The following is a 16,689-nucleotide window of genomic DNA, read 5'->3' as shown; positions in this document are numbered from 1 at the left end:
CTTTGCTTTCTTTCATACACTAGTTTATAAATTAAGATCTAGATTAGAGTGTGTTACATCAGAAATTATATATTATTTTTAAGTACCTCTTAAAGGCCTACTGAAACCCACTACTACCGACCACGCAGTTTATATATCAATGATGAAATCTTAACATTGCAACACATGCCAATACGGCCGGGTTAACTTATAAAGTGCAATTTTAAATTTCCCGGCAAACTTCCGGCTGAAAATGTTTCGATATGATGACGTTTGCGCGTGACGTCAATAGTGGAAGTGGAAGAATTCGGAGCCCATTGAATCCAATACAAAAAGCTCTGTTTTCATTTCAAAATTCCGCAGTATTCTGGACATCTGTGTTGGTGAATCTTTTGTAATTTGTTTAATGAACAATGGAGACTGCAAAGAAGAAAGCTGTAGGTGGGATCGGTGTATTAGCGGCGGACTACAGCAACACAACCAGGAGCACTTTGAGGAACGACCTCACCTTGACTTCCTCCGTCTCCGGGCCGCCAACCGCATCGGTGATCGGGTGAAGTCCTTTGTCGTACCGTCGATCGCTGGAACGCAGGTGAGCACGGGTCGTGATGAGCAGATGAGAGCTGGCGTAGGTGCAGAGCTAATGTTTTTAGCATAGCTCTGTCGAGGTTCCGTAGCTAAGTTAGCTTCAATGGCGTCGTTAGCAACAGCATTGTTAAGCTTCGCCAGGCTGGAAAGCATTAACTGTGTATTTACATGTCCAGAGTTTGGTAGTATTGTTGATCTTCTGTCTATCCTTCCAGTCAGAGACTTACTTTGTTTTGTTTCTGTATGCAGTAAAGCCCGATGCTATCACGTTAGCTCAGTAGCTAAAGAGCTTCACCGATGTATTGTCGTGGAGATAAAAGTCACTGTGAATGTCCATTTCGCGTTCTCGACTCTCATTTTCAAGAGGATATAGTATCCGAGGTGGTTTAAAATACAAATCCGTGATCCACAATAGAAAAAGGAGAGAGTGTGGAATCCAATGAACCCTTGTACCTAAGTTACGGTCAGAGCGAAAAAAGATACGTTCTGCACTGCACACTAGTCCTTCACTTTCACGTTCCTCATCCACAAATCTTTCATCCTTGCTCAAATTAATGGGGTAATCGTCGCTTTCTCGGTCCGAATCTCTCTCGCTGCTGGTGTAAACAATAGGAACATATGAGCAGTCCTTCCTCCGGTGTCGTCACGCTACTTCCGGTAGGGGCAAGGCTTTTTTTATCAGAGACCAAAAGTTGCAAACTTTATCGTCGTTGTTCTATACTAAATCCTTTCAGCAAAAATATGGCAATATCGCAAAATGATCAAGTATGACACATGAATGGATCTGCTATCCCCGTTTAAATAAAAAAAATTCATTTCAGTAGGCCTTTAAATTTAGTCAAGTAGAAACTAAATATTTATTTTCTCATGGGTGGTGTCATAATAAGTCAAACTATAATATTTTCAGTATGCATTGTTTTAAAGAAATATCGATTGACCTATGACTATAGTTTGACTTCCATACCATGATGGTAAGGCTGGGTGATATGGCAAAAAAATTATCTTGATTAATTTTAATTATCACAATTTTTTTTTTTAAAGGCGGATTGTCCAGTGCAGGATTATACCGAGTACTGTTGCTTCCCTACTGTTTACTACTGTGGTATCTTATAAAAAACATTTCCACCATGTTTGATCGAGGTAATATATAATAACAGCTGACAACTGTCATTTTGTACATATATATATAATCATGTTTACTCCTGCTGCAACCTTACAGGAATCCAGCGTGACGGTCCGTACCTGGTTTTAGGGCCATGGTTTTGTTATCTTTTGATATGTTTTGTGGGGGTAAAGAGAACAAATTTTCTTCACCTCAAAGTTCTTTTTTAAAAAAAATTGTGATCACAAACAATCTGCAGTTAACAAAGTATCAGTGGTGTACTGAATACTGTAAGACTTTTATTTCAAGTTAAGATTTACTAAACTTTCAGTGCTTCTCACCAGTGCTTTGGCAAAGGGCATACAGTGACCCACATTGTGGAGGTTTTTTTAAAAACCCAATTACAGTAGCTTATATTTACAGACCCCAAAACCAGTGAAGTTGGCATGTTGTGTAAATCGTAAATATATCCTTTTCAACCTATATTTAATTAAATATACTACAAAAATAAGGCACTTAATGTTTGAACTGGAAAACGTAATTTTTTGCAAATGTTAGCTCATTTGGAATTTGATGCCTGCAACATGTTTAAAAAAAGCATGAGAAAGTTGAGGAATGCTCGTCAAACACTCTTTTGGAACATCCCACAGGTGAACAGGCTAATTGGGAACAGGTGAGTGCCATGATTGGGTATAAAAGCAGCTTCCATGAAATGCTCGGTCATTCACAAACAAGGATGGGGCGAGGGTCACTACTTTGTGAAGAAATGCGTGCGCAAATTGTCGAACAGTTTAAGAACAACATTTCTCAATGAACTATTGCAAGGAATTTAGGGATTTCACCATCTACGGTCCGTAATATCATCAAAAGGTTCAGAGAATCTGGAGAAATCACTGCACGTAAGCGATGATATTACGGACCTTCGATCCTTCAGGCAGTACTGCATCAAAAAGCGACATCAGTGTGTAAAGGATATCACCACATGGGCTCAGGAACACTTCAGAAAACCACTGTCAGTAACTACAATTTGTCGCTACATCTGTAAGTGCAAGTTAAAACTCTACTATGCAAAGCGAAAGCCATTTATCAACAACACCCAGGGGCCCAAGCTCATCTAAGATGGACTGATGCAAAGTGGAAAAGTGTTCTGTGGTCTGACGAGTCCACATTTCAAATTGTTTTTGGAAAGTGTGGACGTCCGGACTCAAGAGGGAAAGAACCATCCGGATTGTTATAGGCGCAAAGTTCAAAAGCCAGCATCTGTGATGGTATGGGGGTGTATTAGTGCTCAAGGCATGGGATACTTACACATCTGTGAAGGCACCATTAATGCTAAAAGGTACATACAGGTTTTGGAGCAACATATGTTGCCATCCAAGCAACGTTATCATGGACGCCCCTGCTTATTTCAGCAAGACAATGCCAAGCCACGTGTTACAACAGCGTGGCTTCGTAGTAAAAGAGTGCGGGTACTAGACTGGCCTGCCTGTAGTCCAGACCTGTCTCCCATTGAAAATGTGGGGCGCAATATGAAGCCTAAAATACCACAACGGAGACCCTGGACTGTTGAACAGCTGTACATCAAGCAAGAATGGAAAAGAATTCCACCTGAAAAGCTTCAAAAATTGGTCTCCTCAGTTCCCAAACGTTTACTGAGTGTTGTTAAAAGGAAAGGCCATGTAACACAGTGGTAAAAATGGTTGTTGGTGTTGCTGCCATTAAATTCTAAGATAAAGATTATTTGCAAAAAAATGTTTCTCAGTTAGAACATTAAATATCTTGTCTTTGCAGTCTATTCAATTGAATATAAGTTGAAAAGGATTTGCAAATCATAGTATTCTGTTTTTATTTACAAATTACACAACGTGCCAACTTCACTGGTTTTGGATTTTGTACACTCCACAATATTATCAATAGCTAATGACATATTTTTTACCACTTTGTAGTTGAAGTTTTTCACCACGTATACAGCTACTCCTCCTCTGTTCTTGTTGGTTCTGTTGATATAATTTAGTTCATATCCTTCCAAGTCAAAATCTATTCCTTTTTTAGCATCTATCCATGTGTCTGAGGTAGCGATAACTTTTAAGGTTTTCTTAAATTGTTCCAAAAAATGCTTCACATTGTTGTACTTTGCATAGAAACTTCTGCTGTTTAAATTAATAATCGACAGTTTGTCGATTTTAATGTTTCCGTTATATTGTTCGTCTGTAAAATAAAAACAATTATTCCTCGTATGAAATAAAAAATTGTATCTTAAACTATATACTTACTGAACCTAATTCCGGGCTTATGTGATCTATGCTGCTGAAGGTTATCAGTTTTATATATTTCTGTTCAGCAATCTTTTGTGTTGCCTCATGAATGTCTAATAAGTGTAGATGAATGTGTACCTGAATAATGATCTTCTTGTTTGGTAATCCCTTGGAGCATTGCAATTTTGTAGTTGAATGTCAATGTTTGTTTTCCGTCAGACTCCATTATCGTTGTTTTTGTTGCTCTGGGAGTTCTATAATATTCGTCCAGATCTTTGATGTTTTTGACAACGAGGAGTCATGCTTCTGGACCCCCATTTAGTTTAATTTAGATTTTGCATTTGGCGCTCCAAGTTCCCTGAAGTTTTCCCCGTTTCCTCAAGTCACGTGCTTCCTTGGTGATTTCAGCATTGTGTTTATTTTGGTTCTGCCATATTATCCATCCATCCAACGAGGAGTCATGCTTCTGGACCCCCATTTAGTTTAATTTAGATTTTGCAGTTGGCGCTCCAAGTTCCCTGAAGTTTTCCCCGTTTCCTCAAGTCACATGCTTCTTTGGTGATTTCAGCATTGTTTATTTTGGTTCTGCCATATTATCCATCCATCCATCCATTTTCTACCGCTTATTGAATGTCAATGTTTGTTTTCCGTCAGACTCCATTATCGTTGTTTTGGTTGCTCTGGGAGTTGTATAATATTCGTCCAGATCTTTTGATGTTTTTGACAACGAGGAGTCATGCTTCTGGACCCCCATTTAGTTTAATTTAGATTTTACAGTTGGCGCTCCAAATTCCCTGAAGTTTTCCCCGTTTCCTCAAGTCACATGCTTCCTTGGTGATTTCAGCATTGTGTTTATTTTGGTTCTGCCATATTAATGTGTATATAATGCTTGTTTTGCTTTAGTTCATATTCAATTAATATGAGGTCCATGAAAAAAAAATTCTTATCCACAGTAATGTTTCTTATGAATCACTATGCATGTGTTGTTTGTGCTTGATTTTTAAATATAACTTCGTTAAAGGAGTTTAGTAAAATAACTTTTAGAAAATGTTGAGCACATTTAAAAATACAGTGACAATAATGATAACAGTGATAATTTTTGTCACAGTAACTGTAATAACACATTTTCATACAGTGAAATCCCTTATCTGGAAGGAGCCAGCAAAACGTATAACTATTCTGTCTTTTGTCAGGAAAACTGGGTAAATAGTTTCCTTTACCATGGCAACCGCCACTCCTGTCTGCACTGGCCAGGAGCTGCTCTCACTATTTTGGTGGCACTGGGACTCTTGTGTTGTTATGGCAGCCAGCCAAAAGGCAGGTAGGTCCCTCGTTTTTCAATGGTCTTATATAATAGGGCCGGATCAATTAAGTTAACTGTAAGATATTTTGGATTTGTATCAAGCCTTCCTTTTTTGATAGTTTCTTTTCTCTATTAGACAACTAAATTAACAGTTGAATTTAATGCGTCTGTATTACTACATGTATTGCTTCTACTGCTCTAAACCCTCTGACATCACGTGATGTGCACCTCTAACCAAAAACTTTAACCTTGCATTGCAAGGTAAAATTTGGGTAAAATTACATAATTTCTAGCATGTATAAGACTGCCTTCGCAAATGTCTTCCAGCTGATTTTAGATCATCATTTGCAATACAAGTTGTTCCTCACTTAAGTTTTTATAGATATAATTTTTTCACTGCAAATGTTTCTACCTTTCAGTTTTGGTATTGAGCTGGTCAATGCAACTGCTGTCATCATCCTTTTGCTGGTGAATCTGCTGCTGGTCAAACGACAAGAGCTACTCAAAAGGAGTGAGATGGTCCGTCGTCTCAAAAGCATCGTCATACAGCTTAGTGGTAAGTCAGACATGTTCGGTTCAGTTTTCTCTCAAAACACACACACCAAAGGAATAATGCAGGGTCCTTATTCATCTGTGTACTGTATAGCCTATAACCACTGCATGGGGTCTATTTTATGTGTAGTTAAACAGTATAGTCACACTTTGTTGTTGATGCAACAGTATGAGGCACTGTGGATGGTTATACTGTATGTGTTTGTGCGTTATGAGCAAAAGACCAGTAAATGGCTAATCTTAACTCTCATTCTTATTTATTGCAATTTAAATTGAATGGTGCCCTGAACATAAAGAGTAGCGATGAGAAACTAAAAAACCTGTGTCAGTATTTGAGAGGCATTCAGCTCGGAGAGAACATTTGTTTATATCGGATTTCTCAAATGCTGTCTGATCTACTGGATATTATAACTTTCCACAGCTCTTTTGTGTTGTTGGTAATGTGTTTAAATGGCATCTGCTTTGGTTCTTGTGTTTATCGTGATCATCATCATCAACTGTAATTTTGGACACACCTTGTATAACAGAAAGATCAACACACACACACACACAAGACACAAACAAAAATATTCATCCACTGCCATATACACTTAAGGCCCCAGTGTTTCCACGGACTTGAGTAGAACCTAACCGCTCTGTACAGCGTTGGTCAGAGTATGTTGGCCTACACTTGCATCGTATGTGAGGTTGCAAAGCACAACAGCACAGCGTTAATAAACATCTGTTTAACCACTGGTCCAGCAAGGCATCTTAAGCAGCATTCTCATATCATCATTGAATGCCACCTTCATACGGCTTTTTTGTAGTGAAGTACAATATGCTTTAAAAAGTTAAGATATTGAGCAGATAGAACACTTACGAGCAAGTATGTTGGATTGTGCATACTGCATACACCGTTGCCTGTCGATGTGTCTGTCATCTGACAGGTCAGTGGATACTGTGTGTAGTGTCCCAAGTATTTAATCTTATCACAGACTTTAAAGATGTGGCCTGACAAAGTAAGGCAGTGTTCAGTGTCTTCTTTACTCTAATGATCATGATATTACTTCTTTTTTTTTGATTGAGCAAGAGCCTTAACAATTACCGTACTGAAGACCGTGTGTACAGAAAATCACTAAATTGTCAGTATCTGGTGGTTTATGGTAGTTTTGCCAACCTGACAGCCAGTCTTACAATTGTTTCACAACTAAGATAAATCGTTCATATAGAGTGGTACCTCAACCTGAGTATTTTCAGATATGAGCTGTCTCTCTAGTTTTTTTATGATTGACTTGTGAGCATAGTTTAAGCTACAAGCCTAGGGGGCATAGTAAATGTCAAAAGAACGTCCAAAAATGTGTCTCAAAACATCTGGTCTCCTCGCATTAGTCTAGCTACAGATCGACATATCTTTGTTTTCCAACCATGGGAACTGAGGAAAAAAAGACTCTCAAGTACTAGCTGAGAAAAAGAAGCAGATATTCATTGAATCAAAAAAATATATACTATCATTACCGACGTGCGGCCGACATTGCTGCGCAGTTTGAGTCTAGCAATGCTTGTCTGCACCATACTTGAAGCGAGAGGAGCCAGCTATTGCGCTGGCAAAAACGTAAAAAAACTACTTTTTGAGTCACGGAAATTTGGAGAAGCTATGTTTGACGGAGAAACAGGAAGGAGGAGCAACACTTTGCTACAGTGACGTAGAATCTACGGAAATTGCTGAAGTTATTCGAAGCGGAATATTCAAAATGGCCGAATGAATTTGTGGCATTTTGTAATGTTTAGACCAGGATAGTCAAACTCATTTTATCTCAGGGACCGCATGGAGGAAAATGTATTGCCACGTGGGCCGAACAGGTAAAACCATGGCATAGTATCTTAAAAATACAACTACGACAATTTCAGATTGTTTCTTTGTTTAATCAAAATAAAGTTCAAACAAGCACATTCTGAAATGTACATATCACAAATAATCATCTTGACAAAACACTTCAAGTTGATGGAGAATTCCGAGGATAAAATTGGTGCAATTTCAAAAACACCATGAAGAACACAATAAACTTAGACTTAATCTGTTTATCTACAGAGCAATTAAACTTTGAGTCATATCACATTTAGGATTGAACAAAAAAACAAATAAAGCATAAATAAAACACTTCTATGTAACAACTACCTAATTTGTCATCTCCACATATTAATCCTGTGTTAACTCAACAAACCATACAAACTGAGGTAGAAACTGTTCAAGAGGGTTTGTTGAGTTACTCTCTGCCCTTTAGGCATCACTGTGTATTGATAGAAAAATAAAACTTGTGCATTGTGCAAATAATTTCAACAAACCAAAAATAAAAACTTAAAAGATTGACAGTATTGCAGTAAATCACACACTGTTTACTTTCTTTAAATTTGCACAGAAGACAATCATTTTCACAGAACTATATCATTGTGCAGTGTATCATGCAGCATTTTAAGTGTGGTTCCCAATTGTTCATTTCACTCCGGTTTGTTTTATGTTGGGTCGAGGGGGAGGAGTCGAAGCCCCGCTTTACTGTGTACCTCTTGCTTGGTATACTTGCTCGGCCCGGTATAAACTATTTGCTTGACTAACAGAATTGCTATTGCGACATCCAGTGGACACATTTAGAACAACAATTTCTTTAATTTTAAAATGCAGCTCAATTTTACACTTGTTAAATTCATCTCGCGAGCCGGATAGAACCTGTTCGTGGGCCTGATCCGGGCCGCATGTTTGACATACCTAGTTTAGACGGTATTTTCACATACTTTGCGTATTGTAGATACAATTGGATATGGTTTAATGCAGTGGTCCCCAACCTTTTTGTAGCTGCGGACCGGTCAACGCTTGAAAATTTGTCCCACGGACCGGTGGGGCCGGGGGGCTGGGGGGTATTTTTTTAAAAAAAAGAAGTTTTTATTTATTTTTATTTTTTTTTACATAAATAAATACAATCATGTGTGCTTACGGATTGTATCCCTGCAGACTGTATTGATCTATATTGATATATTATGTATATATTGTGTTTTTTATGTTGATTTCATAAAAAAAAATTTTTTTTTTTTTTTTTTTTTTTTTAATTTCTTGTGTGGCCCGGTACCCGGTGGTTGGGGACCACTGGTTTAATGGATACAATGAAACACAATTATAGCATATAAATTGAACTTGACTTTCCGCTCTACTGGTACTTTAAGATAAGAGTATTCCGAGTTACGATCTTGATTGTGCTGGTAGATTGAGGAGGTACCACTGTACTGCAAATATTGTACAAATTAAAAAGAAAAAGAGACAAAATACTACCTTGTGGAGGAGATGAAACCGTTTTTCCATTTTAGACAGACTGCTGAGCATGCCAAAACACTCAAATTCTCCAATATTTTGGAATTACTCTGAAGTGCAATTTGTATAACACATGTTCATGATTTACATGATCAAAGCTTTTGAGGCATCAATAAAACATAGAAATTGTTGTGTAAGTTATTTTTGGGATGTGACTTTTTTGCTATACTTAAGGATATAAGGAAGATACATTATTGTCATTGCACGAGTTCAACAAAATTTCAATTTTCAGCACATACCCGTTAAAGAGCAGACATGCATTGCACAGGGTGACAAAACAGGAACGATGATGGGTTGCCACTTATGGCGCCCTGTAAAAGGTGGGAAAGTTGGGGGGGAGGAATGATTTTTAAGAAGTTTATCCCAGACTAGGCTCAGCGGGGCTCAGTCTGGGGTAAGGGGGGGAAACAAATTGATAGCCACAAAAGCACATTTACACATGTTACGACACAGAAACCACGAGAATTGCAACAGTATGAAGGGGGGGCTCTGGTGACGAAGCTGCAGCCCTTCTGACACTGTTCCGGGCAGCCGTCGCACCTCAGGAGTTCAGCAGTGGCAAAAGAGGGGTGGGGGCATGTGTGGCAATGTGCAGTACAAGGTGTTTGTGTTGTTATGTCTATAGGCCTGGAGCCGCTTTGCAGGGACGGCGAACAGAGTTCAACTCACCAGGTGTTGTTGACAGGGAAATAATTTGTTGCGTCTTCCCTGTACTGTCCTCCAGTGGAATCTTGAAGCAACAACTTTTCCAGGTCGCTTGCATCAAGGGAAAGCAATCCATATTATAATGTTTGTTTTTTGAGCGGGCAAAAACAAATTTAAACCTTTCACTCTAATGATCTATTTCTGGTCCTTAAATTCATCATACTTCACCGTGCAGAGCAGACAGTGTCTCCAAGATGTTGTCCAGAGTATGATTCAGTAGGGCTCGGCAATATGACTGAAAACTATAACACAATGTACCTTGTTTATACGGATCGATATCAATAATTATTGATACTTTTTATGACTTATTTAAGCCTGCCAATAAATACAGTAAAACAATTTCCAGCTTCCCAAGGGTGCTATTTATCACTGGAGAGATTGTCTGGGAGCCAGGTAGGAGCAGCTAAAGTAATAAAATAGTTAAAGTAGATTTGAAGGTCGCAGATTTGAGGAACTAGATAGGAGTAGTGTATAAGTTATTGAACACTGCACAGTAGTTTGGGAAGCATCTAATTAAACCGACACATTGGAAGTGTCAGGATGTTGCCGCACTGTCTGCATTAAAACCAACAAAACTAAAGACACGTTTCTATTACTAAGTTGATATATCAAGATATTACAGTTTCTCTTCTCACGCAATGCAGTGAATTCACAGCCAGATCTAAAGATGGCGCAACCACACTAGTTGTGTGTGCGTGTGTGTGTGTTGTCACAAATCGTTGGTCTAAGCGTACCTTAACAGACTTATTGTCGGGTAAAGTGAAGGGTGTTAACCCTGACGAAAACATCGGCCCTGGGGGGAACGTTTTCCCTGTGTTCCTCGACAACGGTCTAGAACTGGGAGCCGAACAGCAGGAAAGGTGTAGTTGATACTGTTACGTGTAGTTGATACTGTTACGTGATTGGCTGTTACCATGTCCCGCCCAGTAAACACTGTTAACTGATTGGTTGTTAGCGTGACCCTCCCATTGCATAGTGACACTTCCTGTTTCCTGTATTTCCAACGCTCAAGTGACTTCATGAAACAAATCTTGCTTCATAATTTCTGGTTTCTTCTGACCAAAATATATAAATATATATATTTTATCGAACGCATTTTATATTATCAATTAAGTGTTTATTGGGATATATATTTATATCGTATATCGGCTTAGCCCTACAATTTAGGCCAAAATCACAAAAGTCTGCCTGCCTGCCTGCCTCCCTGCCTCCTATCATTTGTGGCAGCTTTAGGGTACCTCGATCGGCTCCTAGCATCTTCCGATTTTTCAATACACCAGGGCAACGTTTACTCAAATCAGCAGATGTCCTGTTATGATTCCGAATAGGTAGATATCTTCAACGTCCTCGACTGGAAAGGTGGTCAGGCACATGGCACTCTGCTTCTCCCAAGAGTCTGTGTCTCTTTGGATCCATTTATAAGCGTGTAAAACATATAAGTTAAAATCCAACTAAACTGTATACAAAATAAATTCCTAGCAATGTACTCTGTACCATTTGTCAATGCAACTCTGTTTGTGACAGGTGACAACAAGCGGAAACAACCAATAAAACAATGGTACTGTGAAGCTAATTATGATAACGTCTGCTGAAAGAATGACGAGGAGGTGGTTCATAATCTTATTTGAGGAAAATGTTGCAAACAGCTGAATGCTGAAAGTAGGACCCCAAAGCAGAACAGACAGGTGAAGTGATTACAAAGTGTATTAATCAAGTCAAGTCAAACTTTATTTCTTTAGTGCATTAAAATAACCTAAGTTGACCAAAGTTGCACAAGGCACCTAAAACAATAAAAAAAATTAAAAAAAAAAAACCCAGTGAATACCGGTAATACAATACACAGTAATAAAATAACAGAAAATGTTAGTTCAACTATTGAAGTAAAACAGGATAAAAACCAAAGTGCTATTTGCAGAATGTTTGTTTTAGCAAGGTTGTAAATGATCTAGTGTTTGTGTTGCCCAAATGTGTAGAGGTAAATTGTTGCAGAATTTGGGGGCGGACGCTGAAAAGACTCTGTCGCCTCGAGTGCAGAGTTTGGTGTGTGGGACAGACAGGAGCAGTTTGTTTGCAGAGCTCAACGGCCTCAAGTCATGTTGCAGGAACTCAGACAGGAATGATGGGGCCAGTCCATGTAAACATTTAAGAACCAAGAGCAGCTTTTTAAAATTGATCCTTAAATGTACTGGCAACCAATGGAAAGCCAAGAGCACAGGGGTTAGGTCCTCCCAGCTTTTGGTTCCTGTCAATAGGTGAGCTGCTGCCTTCTGCACCCCCTGGAGGCGGTAAAGGGAGGACTGGTCAAGGCCGAAATAAAAATTAATTGCAGAAGCCAAGCACTGATGTAATAGAAGTGTGTATTGCTTTCTCAAAATCAGCGTTTGGTATATATTTTTAACCGTATTCAAAAGCTTCAGTTGAAAAATACTTACAGCTACTGAGATCTGTTTATGTTGTTCAAATATAGTCCATTATAATAATCCAAAGGTGTATCAAAACAAGTGGAAAGTAGCAAACAAATTATAACACAAAATGGGGCAAAGCCCCTGAACTAGATGGAAAAAAATGCCAAAATATAGTCCAGAGTAAAAGGCAAAGCCAAAAGAGCTACAAAAAAAAGCCGAAATCGAGGCAATGTGTACTTACAGTTGTGGTCAAAAGTTTACATACACTTTTGAAGGACATAATGTCATGGCTGTCTTGAGTTTCCAATAATTTCTACAACTCTTATTTTTTTGTGATAGAGTGATTGGAGCACATACTTGTTTGTCACAAAAAACATTCATGAAGTTTGGTTCTTTTATGAATTTATTATGGGTCTACTGAAAATGTGACCAAATCTGCTGGGTCAAAAGTATACATACAGCAACATACATTATCAATTTTGGTGATGTAGAAAAGTTACAATCAAATCAAATTAGCTTCGTGGCATGGCCTCTTAACTTCATGTAAATGATTATGATTGACGCCACCTGTTGACTTCTCTGAGCCCATTTAAATAGGGCTCATGTGATGCAGTCATTAGACTCGCTTACAAACGCGACAATGGGAAAGTCAAAGGAACTCAGCACAGATCTGAAAATACGAATCATTGACTTGAAAAAATCAGGAAAGTCACTTGGAGCCATTTCAAAGCAGCTTAAGGTCCCAAGAGCAACTGTGCAGGCAATTGTTCGTAAGTATAAAGTTCATGGCACAGTTTTGTCACTGCCACGATCAGGAAGAAAACACAAGCTTTGATTGATTGATTGAAACTTTTATTAGTGGATTGCAAAGTACAGTACATATTCCGTACAATTGACCACTAAATGGTAACACCCGAATAAGTTTTTCAACTTGATTAAGTCCACGTAAATCAATTCATGGTAACTATCACCTGCTGCTGAGAGAATATTGGTCAGGATGATCGAGTCAACTGAGAACCACCAAAAAGCAGGTCTGCAATGAATTGGAAGCTGCTGGAACACAGGTGTCAGTGTCTACAGTCAAGCGTGTTTTGCATCGCCATGGACTGAGAGGCTACCATGCAAGAAGGAAGCCCTTGCTGCACAAGCGACACCTTAAGGCTCGTCTAAAGTTTGCTGCTGATCACATGGACAAAGATAAGACCTTCTGGAGGAAAGTTCTGTGGTCAGATGAAACAAAAATTTAGCTGTTTGGCCACAATACCCAGCAATATGTTTGGAGGACTAAAGGTGAGGCCTTTAATCCCAGGAACACCATACCTACCATCAAGCATGGTGGTGGTAGTATTATGCTCTGGGCCTGTTTTGCTGCCAATGGAACTGCTGCTTTACATAGAGTAAACGGGACAATAAAAAAGGAGGATTACCTCCAAATTCTTCAGGTAAAACCATCAGCCTGGAGGTTGGGTCTTGGGCACAGTTGGGTGTTCCAACTGGGTCCGACAATGACCCCAAACACACGTCAAAAGTGGTCAAGGAATAGCTAAATCAGGCTAGAATTAAGGTTTTAGAATGGCCTTCCCAAAGTCCTGACTTAAACCCCATTGAGAACATGTGGACAATTATAAATAAATATGTCCATGTCAGAAAACCAACACATTTAGCTGTACTGCACCAATTTTGTCAAGAGGAGTGGTCAAAAATTCAACCAGAAGCTTGCCAGAAGCTTGTGGATGGCTACCAAAAGCGCCTTATTGCAGTGAAACTTGCCAAGGGACATGTAACCAAATATTAACATTGCTGTATGTATACTTTTGACCCAGCGGATTTGGTCACATTTTCAGTAGACCCATAATAAATTAATAAAAGAACCAAACTTCATGAATGTTTTTTGTGACAAACAAGTATGTGCTCCAATCACTAAAAAAAAGACTTGTAGAAATTATTGCTAACTCAAGACAGCCATGACATTATGTTCTTTTCAAGTGTACGTAAACTTTTGACCACGACTGTAGATACCATAAATGAATAAACTAATACGTATATGATCCGATATTGCAAATCACGGCCAATACTGTATCAGCGGAAAGAGTGACATATGCAGCTTTCAGGCCCCAATTTGTGTGTTTACAACCTTAATATATGAGTCACTTTGGCTGTTTGGTTATCTCTGATAATATCTTAGAACTGGAGGGCATCATAATGAAATAATTAAAAGTTACTCATCTAAGATTGGAATACATATTTCTATGGAATAGGTCTGTTTGGTAAAACTTACAACTGAAAGAACATCACGTTTTACTGTCTCCATCATTGCATTCTTTCACTGCAGATTATCTTTCCAGTTGGGCAGGGGAAGTGACGTGGCCTGCATCCCTTTACCCTGATTTGTATACACCCTCCTCACCATCATGGTCTCTTCATTGGACATACCGTGACTCCCAGTTGGTCAATCTGCCTGTCAGTCTGCTAGTGGAAGGAGATGTAATTGCTCTGAGACCTGGGCAAGAAGCATTTGCATCTCTCCGAGGAATAAAGGTTGGTGTTATAGAGTTATTAGATTTGTTCTTTTACCAACTACAATTTTGGTCACGAGACCGTGAACTAAAGGTTCAACTTTAACAAAATCAGTCTCGTCGCCAACATTGAATCGAAAGTTGCAAAAGAAGCTACAATTATCAAATAGAAAATCACAGGCATTAAAGATATTCTCAGATGGCGGCGTGGCTCAGGTGGTAATCGGTCGTCTAGAAAGAGTTCCTGGTCTGAATCCAGCTTCTGCCATTCTAGTCACTGCCTTTTGTGTCCTTGAGCAAAACACTGTACCGACATTGCTACAAGTGATACTCACACAGGTATATCAACGTGAATTAATGTTAGATGGATATTATTTTCATTGTAAAAAAACAAAAACTGAAACCCACAAGAAGTACGCACACAAAAAGGGGACGACGTGGCGTGGTGGGTCAAACGGCCGTGCAAGCAACTTCAGGGTTTCAGGTTCGATCCCCGTCTCTGGCCATCCAAGTCACTGCCGTTGTGTCCTTGGGCAAGACACTTCACCCTTGCTCCTGATGGGTCCTGGTTAGCGCCTTGCATGGGAGCTCCCGCCATCAGTGTGTGAATGAATGGGTGAATGTGGAAACAGTGTCAAAGCGCTTTGATTTCCTTAAAAAGGTAGAAAAGCGCTATACAAGTACAACCCATTTACCATTTACCCTTGCTCTCAGTGCCGCTCACACTGGTGAATGAATGATAGGTGGTGGTCGGAGTAAGCGCAAATTGGCCGCCACGCTTCCGTCAGTCTACCCCAGAGCAGCCATGGCTACAAATATAGCTAAGTGGGAATGTGGAGTGAATAAATAATGGGTTCTCACTTCTCTGTGAGCGTTTTAAATATCTAGTCGATAGAAAAGCGATATATAAATCTAATCCATTATTATTATTATTATTACTATTACAAAACCAACTAACACCAATAAATAAAAGCAATTTCATTCATACACACACATATGGCAAGCATATTGTGCCTGAAAATATACAGTGACCATGAGGTAAGCAATTGCTGTATTAAAAGATATATATAGTAGAAATATATTTCACAGGCTAGTTTTAGTGCATGGTTTGTGGTGGTTGGAGAGGTTGTTTGCAAATTGGCAGACATGTTTGCGTTAGTCTCCCCCAGGGCAGTTGGGGCTACAGATGGAGCTTACCACTGTGGTCGTTAGGGCTTTATGCCTTTTAATGGTGTCACAATTGTGATCCGCCTTTCAACTTTCTGGCTTGCTAGTTTTACACATACTAAGAAGATCCATAATTTGTTAGAGTGCAAACATACTGCTATTTTCACTATACATTGTTGAAAGGAGCCGTCAATATGGGCGTCGAAGGATGTTTCTGCTGCTGCACACTCTAATTCTGCTGCAACACATTTTCTGCAAGACATTTAAAAAAAAAAAAAAAGGATCTCCAACAGATCGCTGCAGCGCAGAGTCCGGTATCAGTTCACAAAGCCATGTCTCTATTAAACACAAAGCACGGGATGTCTAAAAGTCCCTGTACCTACCCATCAGTAGCTGAAGTCTGTCCAGTTTGTTACCCAGTCAGCGCACTTTGGAAAGAAAAATGCTTGGTAGAGCAGTGCGTTGTCCGCACTGGCGGAGATGCACAAGCACTTTGGGCTTCCTCCTACTTCTACGTCCTCGTCTCATAGTACCGTCAAACTCAAAAGCACCTTTTGCATTTGAGAGGCAAAATGTAAAATTAAATCCTGAAAAAAGTAACATTAAATAAAGGTTATTTTTTTTAGTTTGTTGAAGAAAAAAAAGTATTTGATTCCAATGCAAAATGTCAGTTAGTGGTGGAGAAAACCTTGTGGCAAAGTACACAGATGTTTCTTGTAGTTGGTCACCAGGGATTAGAGGTAGGAATCTACAATTCACGATTCGATTATAAATTATTTG

General features: G+C 39.1%; 1 protein-coding gene across 1 annotated transcript in view; it reads left to right on the top strand.

Annotated features, from left to right (window-relative positions):
• tmem94 (transmembrane protein 94) overlaps positions 1–16,689 on the top strand; it is a 120,881-nt gene that overhangs the window by 6,306 nt on the left and 97,886 nt on the right. Inside the window, 3 exon segments of the mRNA XM_062056475.1 lie at positions 5,118–5,245; positions 5,647–5,783; positions 14,559–14,764. Coding sequence (XP_061912459.1) covers positions 5,118–5,245; positions 5,647–5,783; positions 14,559–14,764 — 471 coding nt within the window.

This window comes from Entelurus aequoreus, linkage group LG08 (assembly GCF_033978785.1).
Source record: "Entelurus aequoreus isolate RoL-2023_Sb linkage group LG08, RoL_Eaeq_v1.1, whole genome shotgun sequence".
In the NCBI taxonomy this organism is placed as follows: domain Eukaryota; kingdom Metazoa; phylum Chordata; class Actinopteri; order Syngnathiformes; family Syngnathidae; genus Entelurus; species Entelurus aequoreus.
This window is presented reverse-complemented; position numbering and strand designations above follow the sequence as displayed.